The 21,140-nt window shown below is 42.7% G+C and overlaps 1 protein-coding gene across 3 annotated transcripts; it reads left to right on the top strand.

The window, feature by feature from the left end:
• Positions 1-1,350: 1,350 nt before the first annotated feature.
• On the top strand, positions 1,351-20,133 carry LOC110303948 (17-beta-hydroxysteroid dehydrogenase type 6). 3 transcript variants are annotated; one of them, XM_085843260.1, is made up of 6 exons: positions 1,351-1,509; positions 8,420-8,528; positions 11,179-11,505; positions 15,981-16,239; positions 16,989-17,152; positions 19,599-20,133. In XM_085843260.1, exons 3-6 carry the CDS (start codon positions 11,193-11,195, stop codon positions 19,814-19,816), a joined length of 954 nt encoding a protein of 317 aa, XP_085699386.1. In that variant the 5' UTR covers positions 1,351-1,509; positions 8,420-8,528; positions 11,179-11,192; the 3' UTR covers positions 19,817-20,133. The 3 variants fall into 3 exon arrangements, with proteins under 3 accessions (XP_085699386.1, XP_085699385.1, XP_085699387.1); XM_085843259.1 differs by having other exon boundaries at positions 8,415-8,528; XM_085843261.1 differs by lacking the exon at positions 8,420-8,528.
• Positions 20,134-21,140: the final 1,007 nt, after the last annotated feature.

The following is a 21,140-nucleotide window of genomic DNA, read 5'->3' as shown; positions in this document are numbered from 1 at the left end:
GTTGCATATATGTCTATCACCTGAGCAAGAGCTTTCTAAAGAGGCTTTATTCAAGAGACAGCCAAAAAGAGGTCTTAAGACTCAAATCTTCCCAAGGGTGCAGGGTATTTATGGGTTAAAGAAACAGGATGGGAAGGTGTGTGTGTGTGTGTGTGTGTGTGTAGAGATGGCTCAGCACTTAAGGGCACTGGCTGCTCTTCCATTGTTCCTGAGTTCAATCCCCAGCAACCACATGGTGGCTCTCAACCATCTGTAATGGGATCTGACGCCCTCCCTCTTCTGGTGTGTCTAAAGACAGCGACAGTGCACTCATATAAAATGAATGAGTGAGTGAATGAATGAAATTTTAGGAAGGAAAGAAAGAAAAGAAAGAAAGAAGAGGGTTATAGACCACATTGCATTCCACACAGAAGCTATTTAATCTTAAAAGGATCCTCGGGTAGAGCCTTTTCCATTGATTGCCACTGGGTGGCAGCATTGTCATTTCTTTTGTTTCCGTTGAGATTTTATCCACAGAAGTAACAAAACCTTTCCCCCTTCCCGCCTTAAGCTCTCCGACTGTACAGCCCTCTAACCTACTGGGAGTTATTTCCCCTACAAGCCTTACACTGTAAGACAGCACCATTCTTTTTCAGAGCTAATATCTAGCGAATCCCAGGCTATTTTTCCAAACTCAGCAGACTTGAGACACCAATTGTTTGGGATTTCTTTTTAGTTTAGTATCTAGCATTATTTTGTGTGTTTTTAGCAGCTAAAAGAGTAATTTACTTTGGAGATATTCCTTAAAATATGACTTTTTATATTTATTATTTTTATTTTTTTGTTTTATTTTTTTGTTTTTTGAGACAGGGTTTCTCTGTGTAGCCCTGGCTATCCTAGAACTCACTCTGTAGACCAGGCTGGCCTCAAACTCAGAAATCTGCCTGCCTCTGCCTCCCAAGTGCTGGGATTAAAGGCGCGCGCCACCATGCCTGGCTAAAATATGGCTTTTTAAATCTTTATTTTATCTCTTACATTGTTTAAAAATTATTAATATGTTGGAAGTGATGGGAAGGAGATCTGTTACACTGCCTAGGTCAGTCTCAGACTTGCATGTCAAGTTAGACTTTCATTTATTCTATTAGTCTGCAAATAATTACTGACTAAATGTATAATACTTAGATTTGTATGTCACTTAGACTCAGTTAAGGCATAGCCAGAATACTGACTAGTAAAACATTGTTTCTGGGTGAGTGTGCACAGGGGATATTGGTGAATGAATTGCTAATCTGAATGGGAGGATCCACCTTCCATGTGGGCCGGTACTGTCCAATCAGTTAGGGAGGGACCAGAAAGGTGACTTCCTCTTTCTTAAACCTGGAACACTTTAATTCTGTCCCCAAGGGCAGAGTGATAGACTCCCAGCAATGTAGGACTCACCCTGTGCCTCCCTGGATCGTTACTCTGAGGGTTATATGATCAGTTTAATTGGATCTGAAGACCTGGACTTGGACTGAGACCTCAATTACAGTAAGCCTGTCCTGAGACTTCTCAAACTCTACAATTATGTGAGACAATGCCCCAGTAATTCCTTTTCATATATTTATATCTGTTTAGCCTATAGGTTCTGCCTCTCCGGCTAATACTAACACAATCTCCGGCTAATACTAACACAGTGGGTGCAAAGATAGGCTCTAGAGTTTCTGCTCCCAAGGAAGGGAATTTCCAGAAGGGACAACAGGTACAAACAAGGGCAATGAAATGTTATAGGTGCAGTTAGAAATTGTAAAACTTCTGTTAAATTTATGTGTATGGATGTGCCTGTCTGCCACATATGTTTGGGTATCTTCAGAGGCCTGAAGAGGTCATCAGATCCTCTGGAACCCAGGTTCCAGGCATGTGTGAGCTGTCGTGTGTGTGTGTGTGTGTGTGTGTGTGTGTGTGTGTGTGCGTGCTGGGATCTGAACTTGGGTCTTCTGGAAGAGCAACAAGTGCTCCTAACCCCTCAGCCGTATTCCCAGACTTCTGTGGCCTCAGCTCCTTAAGATAATAATGAGACTGGCACAGAATGCAGACACAGAAGTAGAAAGGGCACGGTGTGTTTGGGAGTCTGCTGATAGCTCTCCATATAAATAGTTCAATGGAGAAGCTGGTCTGAAAGGCAGCATGGGGCAAGCAAGGTGTGCCAAGCCAAGGGACGTGATGGCAAACGGAATGCATTCTTCCTTTTTTTTTTTTTTTTTTTTGAGACAGGGTTTCTCTATATAGCCCTGGCTGTCCTGGAACTCATTCTGTAGACCAGGCTGGCCTTAAACTCAGAAATCCTCCTGCCTCTGCCTCCTGAGTGCTGGGATTAAAGGCGTGTGCCACCACGCCCGGCAACATCCTTCCTTTTTATCAGCTTCATCAGAGTGAAGTGAAGATGCCAACCATGGCAATATTTCACGAGGAATTTGGGGGGTGAAGATACTATGGAAATGAGCAAGTTCTTTGAGGGCTTGAAGTACTTGTGTGCTGGTTGATTTTCTCTTATGTAAGATAAGGAGGAGAAGATAGGAGAATTCATTCGATTGACACAGGATCGTAATACGTGGATGTTTCAAGGCCACATTTCAGCTTAAATTTGATAGTAGTATATATAAAAAAACTACAGCAAAGTAGGAGAGCTTATGTATAAAGACTGACTCTGTTTAATGAGAACGTTTTAGTTTAACCCTACAAGATTTTTTGCTTTGAGCCCAAAGTAAGGGGCAGCCATGAAAGCAAATAAAGCATCCACTGTAGAACATTGCCAAGTCTTCATTAAGCCATATGCCATGAGGTTTCGTATAGAACATTGAAAATTTCTATATACTTTACTTATAAATTAAACCCAATAGACTTTTATTGTTTTCTTGTGTGCACTTCCTTGTTATTCACGATGCTACATATGCTTTGAATACAGCCCTTTCCCGCCAGATTGCTTTATCACATTTACACCAAACAGCGCCAAGATCTACTCTCTCATAGAAACTTGGAATTATCTGAAGACGGCCAGGAGTAGCGCTATTTTTTTCACTGTGCTGCTGTGTCTGCCTCCAACTTGTGATTCACAGCCCCCTGAGGGTCTAGGATGGTACACACCACTTTGCCACTGGGTTTAATCATTCTGCAAAGGCATTGTGATTCAGGAAGTTTCTAGAGCCACAGGCCGGCAGGTGGGAGGGGGGAAGTCAACAGGTAGTTTTAGAGGCTGTGCCTGAAAGCAGATGACGGATACTTACGACCTGAATTACTGAAGAGGGAAGGGTGGGAATAGGCCTGGTAACATAAGGAGGCAGAACTAATAATGCCTATGTGTTGGGGAGGAGGAAAGAGATTAAAATAATGACTGAATTGTGGACTCTGGTCACTGGGTAGAAGGGAGTTTTCTTGAACCTTTGTAGGTGCTGATAAGTGTGTTAAATATTTATTGACTAGATGTAGGTTGAGATTGCATGTACGAGAGGAAGGGCAGAAGCATGATGATTTCATCTGGCACAGAACAGTTAGAAAAGCCAGGAAAACAGGTAACAAACATGCCAGCCTGCAGATTTTACAGCTCACTTTACAAGCTTTGTGTCCCAACCATGCCATAAAACACATCTAGCAAAGGTCATTAATGACATCATCACGAAGCATGATGATTTCAGTTCTGAACAGGTTGAGTTCAAAGTATCACTGAGTTCGGGCTTCTTTCCATATCTTCCCTCACACCGGTGCAGCAATGCAAAGTATCAGTGTATACTGCATTTTGGGGCACATAGTAGGCCTACTATCTGCTCTCTGTATTAATTCTATGATTTCTAGGGCTGGGTGTGCAGCTCAGTGGTAGAGCTTAGCATGTGTGAAGCCTTGCATCTGAGCCCAGCACTTAGACAACAACCCCCCAGAAAGCAAAGATCCAAGTCCTAAGGGTTCAAATACCATGTCTACTTTATGGGCCTCTGATATTCTTAGTAGCTCGTTCAGGGCCAGCTTATAAAGCAAGGGCTCTTAGTTTACAGATGTTAGATGGACCCAGGTGGTAGGTGTACAGAAGGCAGTTGGAGATCAGAGGCTAGATGCCAGGAAAAAGACCTGGCTGAAATCAGGGATTTGAGGTCACTTGAATCGAGGTCAGGATGAGGACAGAGATCACCAGATAAGAATGTGTATCCGAGAAGAGAAAGAGGAGCAGGATAGTTCTGTTAGAGATATTCACGTAAAAACATCAGAGGAGGACAAGCTTGTAAAGGCCAGAGAAGTCGATGAACAGGAGAGCTAAGAATGATTTCTCAGGGGGCTGGAGAGATGGCTCAGCAGTTAAGAGCACCGACTGCTCTTCCAAAGGTCCTGAGTTAAAATCCCAGCAACCAGACGGTGACCCACAACCATCAGTATTGAGATCTGATGCCCTCTTCTGGAGTGTCTGAAGACAGTTACAGTGTACTTACATATAATAAGTAAATAATTTTTTTTTAAAGGAATGATTTCACAGGATAGGAGAGAGCTGTGAACATGCCCATGGGTTGGGGCAAGTAGAAAGTCATCAATGACCTTTGCTAGATGTGTTTTATGGCATGGTTGGGACACAAAGCTTGTAAAGTGAGCTGTAAAATCTGCAGGCTGGCTGGCATGTTTGTTACCTGTTTTCCTGGCTTTTCTAACTGTTCTGTGCCAGATTGCCAGTGTGTGTGTGTCTGTGTGTGTTGTCTGTGTGTGTCTATGAGTCTGTCTGTGTGTCTGTGTGTATTGTCTGTGTATGTGTGTCTGTGTGTGTTGTCTATGTGTGTCTGTACGTATGTCTCTGTGTGTGTCTGTATGTGTGTCTGTATTTGTGTCTGTGTGTATGTGTGTGTCTGTCTGTGTGTCTGTGTGTGTTGTCTGTGTATGTTGTCTATGTATGTGTGTCTGTGTGTGTCTGTATGTATGTCTGTGTGTCTCTGTGTGTGTCTGTATGTGTGTCTGTATTTGTGTCTGTGTGTATGTGTTTGTCTGTGTGTCTGTGTGTGTTGTCTATGTATGTGTGTCTGTGTATGTGTGTCTGTTGTCCATGCACACATCATGATATGTGTGGGAGGATCCAGAAGACCCGCCTTATCTGTAGATACTGTAAGATATGGATTATCAAGAGAAGCGAATCCTATTTGAAGAGCTTTGTTATTGCTCTTCTCTGTGCCAGACCCTACAGTGGGAACTGTGACTGCTCACTGACCAAGTGCAATGGGTCTGGTCGGATCACGGATCAGAGAGTGTTCAGGGGCATGTGGCAGTATGAGAAGCAAGGGAAGTGCACTTGCTGAAGTGCAAAGTGTAGCCGGAGCAATGTTTACAATGATCTGCACAGACATTTGGCTAAGTGGCCATGGTGTTCCCAGAAATGAAATAGGTAGAAAGCACTCAGTCTGTACACACTGAAAATTTCTAGAACAAGTTAACAAAAGGCTGCCCTGAGTCATAACAGCAGAGAATTAAGGCCCCTCCACTCATTTCCAGACTTGAGCTCGTTTGAAGACCCAAAACTCTTCAAATGAATGGGGGACCAGGTCTGCTCGAGGAAGGACTTTGTTACAGTTCTATAATTTTTTTCTTCTTATTGTTTGAGCATTTTGTATGTTCATATGATGTGTTTTGATCAAACCCACCCTCATGTTCTCACCTCTAGTGTTCTGCTAATTACCCTCACCACGCTTCCCTCCCAACTTCATATGCTTTTCTTAAAAAAAAAAAAAAAACAAACCAAACCATTTGTGCTGTCTGTGTGTGTGTACGTGGGTATAGGACCGTCTCCAGTCATGTGGGGCGTGCAGAGACAGTCCTTCTAAGGTAAAGGACAAGTTATTGCACCTGGACCCTCCTACCACCAAGAGAGCAGCATGGCACTTAGTGGGTCTATTTGGAATTTGTAGGCAGCACATTGCTCACTTGGGTATATTACCCTGACTTGCACATACCAAGTGACCCAAAATTCTCTAGTTGTGAACGAGGCCTGGACAGGAGAAGGCTTTCAACAGGTCCAGGCCAATTTGCTGATCTCAGCACCTGATCCAGCAAACTTAATGGTATATTAGGTGTCAGTGGCAGATGGGGATGCTGCTTGGAGCCTTTGACAGCCCCTCATAGATGTATCAAAGCATTGAGACTTGGGATTTTTGAGCAAGGATCTACTGTCATATGCAAACTCCCTCCCTCCCCCTTCCCTCCTTCTTTCTTTCTTTTTTTAAAAAAATATTTATTTATTTATGTATGTAAGTACACTGCAGCTGTCTTCAGACACACAGTTCTATAATTTTTTCTTCTTATTTTTTGAGCATTTTGTATGTTCATATAATGTATTTTGATCAAACACACCCTCATGCCCATAAGAGGGCATCAGATCTCATTACAGATGATTGTGAGCCACGCACAATGTGGTTGCTGGGATTTGAACTTAGGATCTTTGGAAGAGCAGTCAGTACTCTTAACCGCTAAGCCATCTCTTCAGCCCTCTTCCTTCCTTCCTTCCTTCCTTCCTTCCTTCCTTCCTTCCTTCCTTCCTTCCTTCCTTCCTTCCTTCCTCCCTCCCTCCCTCCCTCCCTCTCTCTTTCTCTCTTTCTCTCTTTCTCTCTCTCTCTCTCTCTCTCTCTCTCTCTCTCTCTCTTTCTTTCTTTCTTTCTTTCTTTCTTTCTTTCTTTGAAACAGGGTTTCTATGTATAGCCCTGGCTGTCCTGGAACTTGTTCTGTAGAACAGGTTGGCCTCCAACTCAGAGACTGGCCTGTATTTGTCCTGCTGGGATTAAAGTTGTATGTCACCACACCCACCAACTATTCTCCTTTCAAGAGACGGCTTTCTTGGTCTGCTCTTGGGCCTTAATAGAAATTGAATATTTGATAATGGGCCACCAAGCTACTATGTGACTTGAGCTGTCCAATATGAACTGAGTATGATCTGACACACCCAGCTGCAGAGTTGGATGTGAACAGCAACAATCCATCATCAAACGGATGTGATATAGGTGTGATTGGGCCCAGGGTACAGGTCAATTACATGAAGAAGTTGCCCAAATGCACATGGGTCTTGCACATGTTATAATGTCACCTGCCCCTACAAACACGGAACCTTGGCTTCACGGGGTGTGGCCTGTGATTGATTGAAGATGAGAGACTGCTAGGACCTGGTTTGTGGGTATCTCTGCACACTATGCAAACATCACCCAGAAGTGGACAGTGAAGTGTTACAGCTCCTTTCTGAGACAATCCCCAAGGATACCAGGGAAGGCAGATCTTCACAGTGGGCAGAATTTGAGGCAGTACATAAGGTTGTGCATTTTGCTTTGAAGGAAAAATGGCCAAATGTGCAATTATATACCAATTCACAGGCTGTGGCCAATAGTATAGCTAAATGGCGGAGTATGTGGGAGGAGCTAAATGGCACGTGGGAGGAGCATGATTGGAGAGTTGGTGAGAAAGGCATTTGGGGAAGAAGTATGTGGCTAGATCTGGAGGGCAGAGGGTTCTTGAGGACATCTCTTGGTGTTACCACATCCTGTAATTAAAGTCAGTGGGAAACTACACACCACCATCTGGGAAGGATAACAAACATTTCAGGAAAGAAGATATGCGTTCCCCCACCAGGTAAAGAACTGAGACCTGCTGAGGTTCTTGCTGAGAGTAAAAGAAACACACGCAGAATGTTATAAACACCAGTTAAGGCCACTCGACCCATCTTAGAAATGAGACATGAATAACACAGTCCCAGAAACTCACAGCTGGCCACCATGCAGAGAAAAAAAAGAGTCTGCGGCGTTCTCAGGCACTGATGATACATCTGTGTCTGACCCCTTTGCCTAAGAGTCAGAGAATATCTTGGAAGAGGAGGCTGAAAGGTTGTGGGAGCAAGAGCTGGTGAAACCTCCAACCAAACAGTACCATCTGGACATGACAGGACAACTGCACTCGGGAACTTACCACTTCTGTGGTTGCCTGCACAAGACATGCTCAGACTCATGGCCGTCAACATTCCACCATGGAGCCATAGGGGGGGCTCACGAGCCCTCGCCCCTAGTTGAGGAGCTACTGATATTTGATGGCTGTTGAGGGAGAAAGAGCCATTTTCTTTAGGGGTACATTGACTGTCCTCCAGTGAGTGACCATATATATATATATATATGTATATATATATATATTATATACCTCTATATATACCTCTCTCTCTCTCTCTCTCTCTCTCTCTCTCTCTCTCTCTCTATATATATATATATATATATATATATATATATATATATATATATATATTATATACCTCTGGGCTGGTCTGTAAGGGATTAGAGGAGGAAGGAAGCTCTCCTCCAGAGTTCCAGAGTGAGTGGCTCCTTGTGGAGATCTAGACCCAAATCTGAAGGAGAAACTGTTGACTACCCCTCCCTGCTAACTTGGAACTCTGCTGTCTTGGCCAGCATAGACTGAAGGAAGACCCGAGGCTCTCCAGGAATCCTCAAGGCCTTCCAGGATAGACTGAGATTGCTGAGTGTTTGGCACCGAGTCTGTCTAGTGTGCTGTCATCACAGACAGTGAGTATCGTGTAAATGGATCTAAACATCCCCTTTTCCTCTAGAGAAGTGTGTGCATATATGATGTAGTTTGAACATATTCCCCTCCATTCCTTTTTACTCATCTTCCATGGAACCCCTTTCCCTAACAAGCTCTCTCTCTGACTGTCTTGTCAGTGAGGGACCTTCTGAGTATTATTAGGGTGCTTGCGATAGCATGGGTTGGGAATTATTACTGTTATCATGGGCACCTGGGACAGGGGGCCCCATCTGTTTTCACACTAAGACTGAAAATTCAGCAAAGAATAGACTGTGAGTTTGTTAAATTGCTGTTTTCAGTTGTTTGGGGGCAGCATCTTGATTTGTAGCCCTGATTATCTTTGAACTTGTAATCCTCCTGCCTTAGCCTGTCTAGTGCAAGGTTTATAGGCAATATGCTACCACACCTGACTCAAATGGACCATTCTGTTCATGGTTGTATGTCAGCACCTCACAGTTTCTAAATGTCTGACCAGAGAAAATGTTTGTTGAACAAAAATGATATTTGACTTGACACTCATAATATATGATATACAATATATAGCATATAATATGTGATATATACTATAATATATGATATATAATACAAAATGACATATAATATGATATGTGATATATGATAATATATATTATTTTCTAAGTGGATAAGGGTTGGGGAGAAAAGAAAGATGTAGTGAAGCAAATACAGAGGTAATGAAAAGGCTGTACTCCTGGATACAGTGGCCGGTCTTTTGTACCAGTTCCGAGGGAGGTTAAGAATCATTTGAGCTCAGGTGTTCAAGGTCAGCCTGAGCAACATAGTAATGTTGAAAAGCCAGAAAAACTTGTCCTCTGGGGCATACTGAAAACTGCCTGCTAGGATTAAAGAGTAAGTTATAAGAAAGAATATGGTAAAGCCAGCTGTGGTGGAGCATGTCTTTAATGCTAGTACTCAGGAGGCAGAGGTGGGCAGTTCTCTGTGAGTTTGAAGCCAGCCTGATCTACATAGTGAGTTCCAGGCCAGTCATGGCTATATAGCAAGATCCTGTTTAAAAAAAAATTAAAAAGAGAAAAAGAGGACAAATTAAGAGAAAGAAGCCAGGCGTGGTGGTGCACACCTTTAATCCCAACACTCGGGAGGCAGAGGCAGGCAGATTTCTGAGTTCGAGGTCAGCCTGGTCTACAGAGTGAGTTCCAGGACAGCCAGGGCTATACAGAGAAACCCTGTCTCGAAAAACAAAAACAAATTATATATATATATATATATATATATATATATATATAGTGAGTTCCAGGACAGCCAGGGCTATACAGAGAAACCCTATCTCGAAAAACAAAAACAAATTATATATATATATATATATATATATATATATATATATAGAGAGAGAGAGAGAGAGAGAGAGAGAGAGAAAGGAGGTTAAGTGTTGGCACTGGGCAAGCCTTCATGACGAACCAGGAATCTGAATTGTGTAGACTCTCATCTTGCAGGCGTTGTGGGGAGGTCTCAGTAGGTGGTTATCTCATTACCTCTGCCCTTATCTTTGACCTTTACTCATAGTGACTACATAGTAGCCAACACTTAAAGGCTACAAAAGATGGTGAGAAGTTCTCAGGAGCTCTGTATAGAGACAGGTTACTATGAGCACTAACCTCTCCTTTTCTTTATAAAATTGTTTTGTAGTTAGCCTGAGAAGCCGTGAGCTACTGCGTAGCATTTGCATTTTGATGCACATGTATCATTACTTTTCATTATTTGTCCCCGCCTCCCTTCTTACCTCTTTTCTCTAGTCCTCTTTCTTCCTGAAAAGCTCTTGCTTTCGTGTCATGTGGGTTCCATTACCGTATTGGAGACAGGGTCTCATATAACCTCAGACTTCCTATGTAGTAGTTGAGATGTATGCTAAATAGGCTCTGGACCAGTTGATACCTCACGGCCGATGAGATGAATTTCAACAGCTCTTCAGGCCTGGTCTATATTTACAAATTGCTTGGCTTGTATTATTTCACTCAAACTATTGAGTGAGTCTTCTAACTGATTCCCATCAAACAAATCCCTGTCTAATGTATCCTCAACTGCCACTGAAAGATCCTTAAGTTTTTTTTTTAACCTTTATGTTTTGCGTATAGATGTGTTGTTTGCACATATGTCTGTGCACCATGTGATGCAGTGCCCTCAGTGACCAGAAGAGGGAGTCAGATCCCCTGGGATTATGTTACAAATGGTTGTGAACTGATATGTGGGTGCTGGGAATTGAATCTGGGTTCACTGGAAGAACAACCATTGCTCTTAACTGCTGAGCCACCTCTCCAACCTCCCCTTCCATGCTTTTTTTTTTTTTTTTTTTTTGAGACAAAGCTTGGAATGGACTTTGTAGCATATGTAACTTTTCTTCCTTTTTTAGATACCATCTTGACATATAGCTGACACTTTAGCCTCCCTCTTCCTGGCACTGGGATTGTAGGCATTCGCCACACCACCTGGCACTGTGTAACTGCATATATAACTCCTGTTAAGATGGCTGTCACACCCTTACTGCTTTCTCTCTGTCTTTCTTACTGGCAACCAAGACCCTGGCTGGTGCAAGTGGTCTTTGACTAAACTATATCCAAAGACTTTTGTGTGACAAAATCTATTCTCTTTCTATTCAAGGACATTCCCTCAAAATGTGGTTCTACCTGGTAACTCTTGTGGGCCTTTACCACCTTCTGCGTTGGTATCGTGAGAGGCAGGTGGTGAGCCATCTCCAAGACAAGTATGTCTTCATCACTGGCTGTGACTCGGGCTTTGGGAACCTGCTGGCCAGACAGCTAGACAGGAGAGGCATGAGGGTGCTAGCTGCATGTCTGACGGAGAAGGGAGCTGAGCAGCTGAGGAACAAGACATCTGACAGGCTGGAGACAGTGATCCTGGATGTCACCAAGACAGAGAGTATTATGGCAGCCACTCAGTGGGTGAAGGAGCGTGTTGGAGACAGAGGTACAAAGAAATAGTTTCACTTTTAATTTGTTTAGGCAGGAATATGCAAAAAACACCAAAAAACAAAACAAAACAAAAAAAAACAAAAACTGATTTCCCTCTCTCAGCATTTACTGTTTGCTAACAGCTTCTCCATAGTGGTGAGACTTTGTGCAGACTCTGCTCCTTTGTGCAGGGATCTTGTCCTGCTTGAGTCCCCTCCCTCTCCTTCTTCCCCTCTTCCTCTCCCTCTTCTTCTCTCCTCCTCTTCTTCCTCCCCCTCCTCTTCCTTTCCCCCCTCCTCTTTCTCTTCCTCCTCCTCTTCTTCCTCTTTCCTCTCCTCCTCTTCCCCCTTCTCTCCCTCCTCCTGTTCTTCTTTCTCCTCTTCCCCTTCCTCCTCCCCTTCCTCCTTTTACCACCACCAATGAAGTTCAACTTGTTCTGCCCATATATTTCCACTGGAGTCTGGTCACCGTAGAAGGGGCTACACTCCCAGCAGCTACCAATTGCCAGTAATTCCTTTGCTATGGGTAGAACTTCATGTTCACCTCTTCTTTCCATGATGGAATTTTATGTGGTTGAGCTTACGCAGACCTTATAGGTGTTGTCACATAGATGTTAAGTTCATATGTTCAGCCTTCCTGTTGCATCCTGAATATGCTATTCCCTTGTAATCATCCCCTGCCTCTGGCTCTTACACCCTGTGGCTCCCTCCTCTGTAATGACCCTTGAACCTTGGGAGGTGGGGCATGATATAGATCTGTCATTTAAGTCTGGGCCTTTTACAGTCTCTTATGCTCTGTACTTTGATCAGTCATTGGTCTCTGTGTTAATCACTGTCTATGGCAAATAGAAGCACCTCTGATGAGGGAATGATGAGGCTGGAGAGATGGCTTAGCAGTTAGGAGCCCTGACTGCTCTTCCAGAGGTCCTGAGTTCCATTCCCGGCAACCACATGGTGGCTCACAACCATCTGTAATGGGATCCAGTGCCCTCGTATGGTGTGTCTGAAAACAGCTACAGTGTACTCATATACATAAAATGAAATCATTCTTAAAAAAAAAAATCTATGGGTATAATGATATGTCATTAGGAGTCAGTTTACTCCGAAGCCTGTTTAGGAGAATAATAGTAGTTAGTTCTTCCCCAGGGCCTATGACCTGTCTAGCCATAGGTTCTTGGCCCTGACAATGGTGCCAGGTAAGGGATTCATCTTGTGGTATGGGCTTTAAATCCAATCAGAACGTGTTTGAGTGCCAATGAGAGTGCCTTGCCAAGCCAATCCTTGTTGTAGCTCACAGGGTTCACATCTGGGTAAGACAGATACATGGTTTCCTTTTATAGCACAGTACTAAGAGACTCCGTAGGGTGAAGCTTCTGGGCCAGCACAGCTCATGGTGCTTCCAGCAACAGAGCCTTGCACTAGTGAGTTAGAATTTCCAGCTGCATATGGCCTATCAACTCTAAATTAAGGAGTCCTGAGTCTTTATCATGTTTCATTTCCTTGGACATGTGTACATGTTACATGGAAAAATGAACTCCACACACTTGTAGTCAAAGTTCTTAGTTTTTTTCTAAAAAGAAATTAATTATTTTATGTGTTATGGGTGTTTTACCTGAGTGGATGTCTGTGTGCCTGGTACCCATGGAAGCCAGAAGAAGTCCCCTAGGACTACAGAAACAGAGAGTTGTACCATCCATGGCTGGCAACCAAGGCCAGGTCCTCTGGCAGAACAACCACTGCTCTTAACTGCTGAGCCATCTCTCCAATGTTCAAGAGTTTTTTTTTGGTTTTTTTTTTTTTTTAGATGTAGGTTATTTAGATTTTATTTCTTCTTTGAGGTGTGAAACAAAGGCTGTTGTTATAAGCTTGTGAAACCATACCTGACTTCCCAGACCAAGGTTTTGTTCCATATTCTCCTCTACTGAACTTCAAATAGTATATGTTTTTCCTTTTTTAATTATTTTTTTAAAAAGATTTATTTATTTTATTTTATGTATATGAGTACATTGTAGCTGTACAGATGGTTGTGAGCCTTTATGTGGTTGCTGGGAATAGAATTTAGGACCTCTGCTTGCTCTGGTCGGTCCGGCTCCGGCCCAAAGATGTAAGTACACTGTAGCTGTCTTCAGACACACCAGAAGAGGGTGTCAGATCTCTGAGCCATCATGTGGTTTCTGGGATTTGAACTCAGGACCTTTGGAAGAGCAGTCAGTGCTCTTAACCTCTGAGCCATTTCTCCAGCCCCTTAAAAAATTTTATTTATTTATTTATTTTATGTATGAGTACACTGTTGCTGTCTTGAGACACACCAGAAGAGGGCATCAGATCCCATTATAGATAGTTGTGAGCCACCATGTGGTTGCTGGGAATTGAACTCAGGACCTCTGGAAGAGCAGCCAGTGCTTTTAACCACTGAGCCATCTCTCCAGCCTGTACACAAGGTTTTCACCTCTTTAGTTGTTCCTCTAAAACATTCAACTGTTAACTTACCAAGGGCAATTGTCCCCTTAAAGTATCTTATTTTTTTGTAATTGTATGTATGATGTGTGTGTGAGACATACATGTGCATTGGTTTGCATGTGGAGATTAGAGAACTTTTATGGAGTTTCCATCTTTACGTGGGCCCCACATAAACTCAGGTCATCAGGCTTGCTAGGTAAGCACTTTACCTACCAGGCCATATCTCATTAGAGATTTTTCTTGTGTCACTGTTCTTCTTATTATTTTTGTTACTATCAGTTTTTCTTGACACAGAGTCTCACTATGTAGCCCTGACTAGTCTGGAACTCCTATATAGACTAGGCTGGCCTTGAACTCACAGCTGCCCGAGTACTCAGATAACAGGTGTGCACTTCGATGGCCAGTTTTATTATTCTCTTGTAAAGCTTCCGTCTAAAGTGATTTTCTTCCTAGCCAAACATATTCCTTAGAATTTATTTTTGATTTTGAAAAGGATGTATGTATGTATGTATGTATGTATGTATGTATGTATATGAGTGCTCTATTTGCATGTTAAGCCTGCATGATGGAAGAAGACATCCAATTCCATTATAGAAGCTTGTGAGCCACCATGTGATTGCTGTGAATTGGATTCAGGACCTCTGGAAGAGAAGCCAGTGCTCTTAACCGCTGAGCCAGCTCTCCAGCCCTAATTCCTTAGAATTTAAAATCTTGAAGTATTGTATAACTTCCCCTCTCTCCCCCAACCCCACCCTACCCCACCACGTCCCTCCAAGAATACTAAAGTTAAGTTCACAGTGGTTGACAAATTTCCTTAAAATTTAAATCTGCAATCAGGGTTCTATCTTCTCTAGATTATGGCATTCTTTAGAGTTTGGTCTGACTTATAAAATAAAAACTGACCTAGTTAAAGTTACTATTGCTGTGGAAAACCATGACCAAAGCAACTTTGGGAGGAAAGGGTTTATTTGGCTTACACTTCCATACCATTGTTCGTCGTCATTGGGGTAAGTCTGGACAGGAACTCAAACAGGGCAGGAACCTGGAGTCAGGAGCTGATGCAGAGGCCATGGAGGGGTGCTGCTTACTGGCTCGCTCAGCCTGCTTTGTTATAGAACCCAGGACCATCAGCCCAGGCCTGCTAGGCCTGCCCCCATTAATCATTAATGAAGAAAATACCCTACAGCCTGATCTTTTTTTTTTTTTAATATTTTTTTTATTACGTATTTTCCTCAATTACATTTCCAATGCTATTCCAAAAGTCCCCCATACCCTCCCCCCACACTTCCCTACCCACCATTCCCATTTTTTGGCCCTGGCGTTCCCCTGTACTGGGGCATATACAGTTTGCGTGTCCAATGGGCCTCTCTTTCCAGTGATGGCCGACTAGGCCATCTTTTGATACATATGCAGCTAGAGTCAAGAGCTCTGGGGTACTGGTTAGTTCATAATGTTGTTGCACCTACAGGGTTGCAGATCTCTTTAGCTCCTTGGATACTTTCTCTAGCTCCTCCATTGGGAGCCCCTACAGCCTGATCTTATGAAGGCATTTTTCTCAATTGAGGTTCCCTCCTTTCAGATAACTAACTACCTTGTGTCAAGTTGATATAAAACTAGCCAGCAAAAAAAAACCCCAAAACCAAGAATCAAAGCCTTTTTCCACTGCTATATTTAAGAGTAATCTCTCTCTCTCTCTCTGTCTCTTTCTCTCTCTCTCTGTCTCCCTCTGTCTCTCTGTCTGTGTGTCTCTCTCTCTGTCTCCCTCTGTCTCTCTTTCCCTGTCTCTCTGTCTCTCTGTGTCTCTCTCTGTGTCTCTCTCTGACATGATAGTTCACAGTTATAATTTCAGCATTTGGGAGGTTGAAGGGATCATTAGTTTCAGGTCATCCTGGACTATGGACAGAGATCTAGTCTCAATTTTTTTTTTTGTCTTTTCTCTAGCATTTTTAGCTGTTTATTAAGGAAAATTTGTCAACGTAAATAGTTGTTTTTATCGGAAATTTAAGTATTGATTTACTTTTTGTTGTTTTAGGACTCTGGGGTTTGGTTAATAATGCAGGTGTGTTACAACCATTTGCCTACATTGAGTGGTACAGACCAGAGGACTACATGCCTATCTTTCAAGTGAACCTCATTGGTTTGACCCAGGTGACTATAAGCATGCTTTTCCTGGTAAAGAAGGCCCGGGGCAGGATCGTCAATGTCTCCAGTGCTTTGGGAAGAGTTGCATTGTTTGGCGGATTCTACAGTTGCTCCAAGTATGGGGTTGAGGCATTTTCAGATGTGCTAAGGTAACTGTTAGATGAAATCAAGAGTGCTGTGCATGCCACTCCTACAGACCTTATGCTCTGTGCTTCACACGCTACCTCGTTTCTGTGCTCCCCACATCTTTTCTCTCACTCGGTAACCCAGTCTGGCCTGAATCTCACTATACAGCTCTTGTTGGCCTCAAGCGTAGGCCTTCCTTTTGACTTGGCTTCCTGCGTGCTGGGATTACAAGAATGAACTACGCTGGGCGTGGTGGCGCACGCCTTTAATCCCAGCACTTGGGAGGCAGAGGCAGGTGGATTTCTGAGTTCGAGGCCAGCCTGGTCTACAAAGTGAGTGCCAGGACAGCCAGGGCTACACAGAGAAACCCTGTCTCGAAAAACCAAAAAAAAAAAAAAAAAAACCAAACAAACAAACAAACAAACAAACAAAAAAAACCAAGAATGAACTACTACCTAAAGTTCTTTGTTTGTTGTTGTTTTGAAACAGGGTTGTAGGTAGCCCAGGCTTCCACCTTACTTTTTCAGGTAGCTGAGGCTGTGTAGCCCTGGCTGGCCCAGAATTCACTATTTAGACCATGCTGACCCGGAACTCACAGGGATCCATATGCCTCTGTTTCCAAAGTGCTTGGATTCAAGGTGTTCATCACATCTCTGTCCTTTAAAATCTGCAGTAAAACATGTGTGTGTGTGTGTGTGTGAGAGAGAGAGAGAGAGCACTAAAATGGTAATTGTTTTCATCGAAGGTGGTAACTTAAATAGTTCGGTTTCAGGCATGAGATTCAAGATTTCGGGGTGAAAGTCAGCATAATCGAACCTGGGAGCTTCAAGACAGAAATGACGGATGCAGAGTTAACCATCGAGAGAATTAAGAAAGTCTGGGAAGCTGCCCCTGAGCACATCAAGGAATCCTATGGACAGCAGTTTTTTGACGACTGTAAGTTGTGCGTGTTGTTTATGTGTAGGTAAGCATGTGGTGTGTGTTTCCCTGCACATGTGGAGAGAGCAGAGGTGGACTTTGGGTGTCATCTATCACTCTCCACCTTAGGTTTTTTTTTTTTTTTAAAGATTTATTTATTTATTGTATGTAAGTACACTGTAGCTGTGACACACCAGAAGAGGGCATCAGATCTCATTACAGATGGTTGTGAGCCACCATGTGGTTGCTGGGATTTGAACTCAGGACCTCTGGAAGAGCAGTCAGTGCTCTTAACCATTGAGTCATCTCTCCAGCCCCACCTTAGGGTTTTTTTTTGTTTGTTTGTTTGTTTGGTTTTTTTTTTTTTTTGGTTTTTCGAGACAGGGTTTCTCTGTGTAGCCCTGGCTGTCTGGCTGTCCTGGCACTCACTTTGTAGACCAGGCTGGCCTCGAACTCAGAAATCCGCCTGCCTCTGCCTCCCGAGTGCTGGGATTAAAGGCGTGCGCCACCACGCCCGGCTGTTTGTTTGTTTTTTGTTTGTTTGTTTTTTGTTTTTGTTTTTGTTTTTTTTTTGTTTTTTCCCCTCATGAGACAGGGTTTCTCTGTGTAGCCCTGGCTGTCCTGGAAACTTGCTCTGTAGACCAGGCTGGCCTTGAACTCACAGAGATCTGCCTTCCTCTGCTTCCCATGAGTCAAAGGTGTGCGCCACCATAGCTGGGATCCCCACCATAATCTTTGAGACAAGGTCTCTGAACATGTTTGCTGCTCATCATTTCAGTCTGACTGACTGGCTGGGAAGCCCCCGGATCTACCTCTTTCCATCCCGGGTTTTCAGTGGTGTCCTGGATTCTGGGGATCTAACTCAAAGAATGGCAAGCAGACATATGCAAGTTTTACCTGCAGTGTCCACAGCCCCAGGGCTTTTTTTTGTTGTTGTTGTTGTTTGTTTTATTTTTGTTTTGGATTTTTTGATAGAGATTATAGAGAAAATGGGTATGTTTGCATAAGAAAAAAAAGACAGGCAGCTTCTATGATCACTCTTTGTCATGTACCACGTACTACACACAAACACATAGATAAGGAATACAATTCATGATTATACTAATATAAAATGCCCATGCAAGTCCATAGAGACCAACACGTTATATGTTGCCTTGAGTTCCTTGAATTGGAGAGAAAAGAGTGGCTTTGGGATTATATGTTTGTATGTGTATTTGCATATGTATTTATGTATATATGTATGTTTGTATGTGTTTACATGTGTGTATGTTTGTATATATGTATGTGTGTCTATGTTTTAACTGTGTACATATGTATGTGTTTTACATGTGGATCTATGTGTGTGCATATATGTAGGTGTGTGTATATGTATGTGATGTCATGTGTGTGCATATATGTATGTGTGTGTATATGTATGTAATGCCATGTGGTGATGAATCACAGGGCCAGGCACATTCTAGGTGAGAACCCTACCATTGAGCCACATGTCCATCCTACAGGGCTTATTTTAGGAGTGAAGAAAATGTTCTAAATTTCAACAACTCTAAATGATGATCACACAATTCTAAATACACTAAAAATCAAGAGTTTGTATATTTTAACTGGCTAGATTTTATGATATATAAGTTATAACAAAAATGCACAGATTTATAACTGAGGGCCAGCAAGGTAGCTTAGCTAGTAAAGGTATTTGCTATTTAAGCCTGTTGACCTGAGTTCAATCCTAGAACTCAAATAAAGGTGTAGGAGGGCACTGACCCCACAAAGCTGTCCTCTGACCTCCACATGTATGGTGTGCAATACACACACACGTATAAATATGCATTCAATAAATAAATAATACAATTTCCAATTGAAAAAGGAGATTTGTGTACTTATATTGAACGAAGCATGGAACTGAGTTTTAATAATAAAGTTTACTGGGACTCAGTGGTTAAGAGCACTGACTGCTCTTCCGGAGGTCCTGAGTTCAAATCCCAGCAATCACATGGTGACTCACAATCATCTGAAATGAGATCGGATGCCCTCTTCTGGTGTGTCTGAAGACAGCTACCGTGTACTTACATATAATAAATAAATAAATTAAAAAAATAAATAAAGTTTACTAATGGAGGGTGTGGTACACACCTTGAATCCCAGCATTTGGGAGGCAGAGGCAGACAGATCTCTGTTGGTTTGAGTCCAGCTTGGTCTATGCAGTACATTCCAGGTCAGCCAAAACTACATAGAGAGACCCATACTCAACAAACAAACAAACAAACAAACAAACATAAAGTTATTTTCTAGAATTAAAGAAAAGCATAGGTTTGTTCTTTATGTTTGTGATGACCATGTAGGGAAGCACAGGCTGGAATCCTGGTCTTCCCTGGAGTTAACTGTAGTTAGACTTCTTTGACCACATGCAACGGAAACTTACAAACAATGCAGAGAAGAGCTGGCTGACCACCTTCCTCTGCTTCTTCAGTTTGCAGCACCACCAAACGAGAGATGATGAAGGGTAGCACGAACCTGAGCCTAGTCACGGACTGCATGGAGCACGCCCTGACCTCCGCGCATCCTCGCACCCGGTACTCGGCTGGCTGGGATGCCAAGTTTTTCTTCATCCCTCTATCTTATTTGCCTTCGTCACTGGTAGACTACTTATTGGCCATATTTAGGGGCAAGCCAGCTCAGGCAGCCTGAAGGATCCCGGATTGGTGGCTGTTGGAGTGAAGAAATGACTCAGTTATTCCCAACACAAGCTATCTGCGCAGACACGCTCTTGCTGAAACCACTCAAGCGGCCATCTTTTCCTTTCCCTCCACCCCCACAGATGTCTGGTCTCACTCTATAACCCTGGCTGGCAGCAACTCATAGAAGTCTGCCTCTCTCTCTCTTAATCAAGGTGTTCCCATTCCAGGTCTATACAATTTATTACTATCTTAACCACTTTTTCCTGGGAATATTTCCATAGTATATCATTCTTTCTTGTCCTATTAAACAGAGCCATGTGAGAACAATTTACACTGTTTTATTTTCCCTTAGATTAATTTTTAACTATGTGTACTTCCGTGTGTCTTTGTGTGGGTATGTTCATGGGAGTGTTGGTGCCTGAGGAGGTCAAAAGGCAGTTGTAAGCCTCCCTAAGTGGGTGCTGGGACTTGAACCCTTATCCTCTGCAAAAAATCAGCAAGTACTTTAACCACTGAGCCATCTTTCCAGTCCTCAACTGAGTCTGTTTTGCTTGTTTGTTTGTTTTAATGATTTATTTATTTTTATTTTCTGGACATTTTTGCTGCATGTCTGTCTGTGTAAGGGTGTCAGATCCCCTTGCTCAGCTTGCTTCTTTTTTTTTTTTATAGAACCCAGGACCACCAGCCCAGGGATGGCATCACCCACAATGGGCTGGGCCCTTGCCTCTTGATCACTAATTGAGAAAATGCCTTACAGCTGGATCTCATGGTGGCATTTCCTCAAGGGATGCTCCTTTCTCTGTGATAACTCCAGCTTGTGTCAAGTTGTCACACAAAACCAGCCAGTACACTTTAGATATTCTTGTTTATTTCCTGGTATTAGATGTTGCAAGAAATTAAATTTGTACTCCTGTTTCTAGTACAGGTTTATCATATTTTCCATCAATATTATTTGCATTGGGCATTAAGCATATGAATAATGTTTATTGTTTAGACACATATTTAGAGTAACTTTTTAAAAACAGATTTATTTATTTATTTTATGTATGTGAGTACACTGTAGCTGACTTCAGACACACAGGAAGAGGGTATCGGATTCCATTACAGATGGTTGTGAACAACCATGTGGTTGCTGGAAATTGAACTCAGGACCTCTGGAAGAGCAGTCAGTGCTCTTAACTGCTGAGCCATCTCTCCAGCTGTAGAGTAAAAAAAAAAAAAATTTTTTTTTTTAAAGACAGAATTTCACTATAGAGCCTAGGCTGTCCTGGAACTTGCTATATATAGACTAAGCTAGCCCCAAACTCAGATTTACTTTCCTCTATCTCCTGAGC

The sequence above is a fragment of the Mus caroli genome, unplaced genomic scaffold (genome assembly GCF_978045245.1).
Source record: "Mus caroli unplaced genomic scaffold, Mus_caroli_1 scaffold_9, whole genome shotgun sequence".
NCBI classification, from domain to species: domain Eukaryota; kingdom Metazoa; phylum Chordata; class Mammalia; order Rodentia; family Muridae; genus Mus; species Mus caroli.
This window is presented reverse-complemented; position numbering and strand designations above follow the sequence as displayed.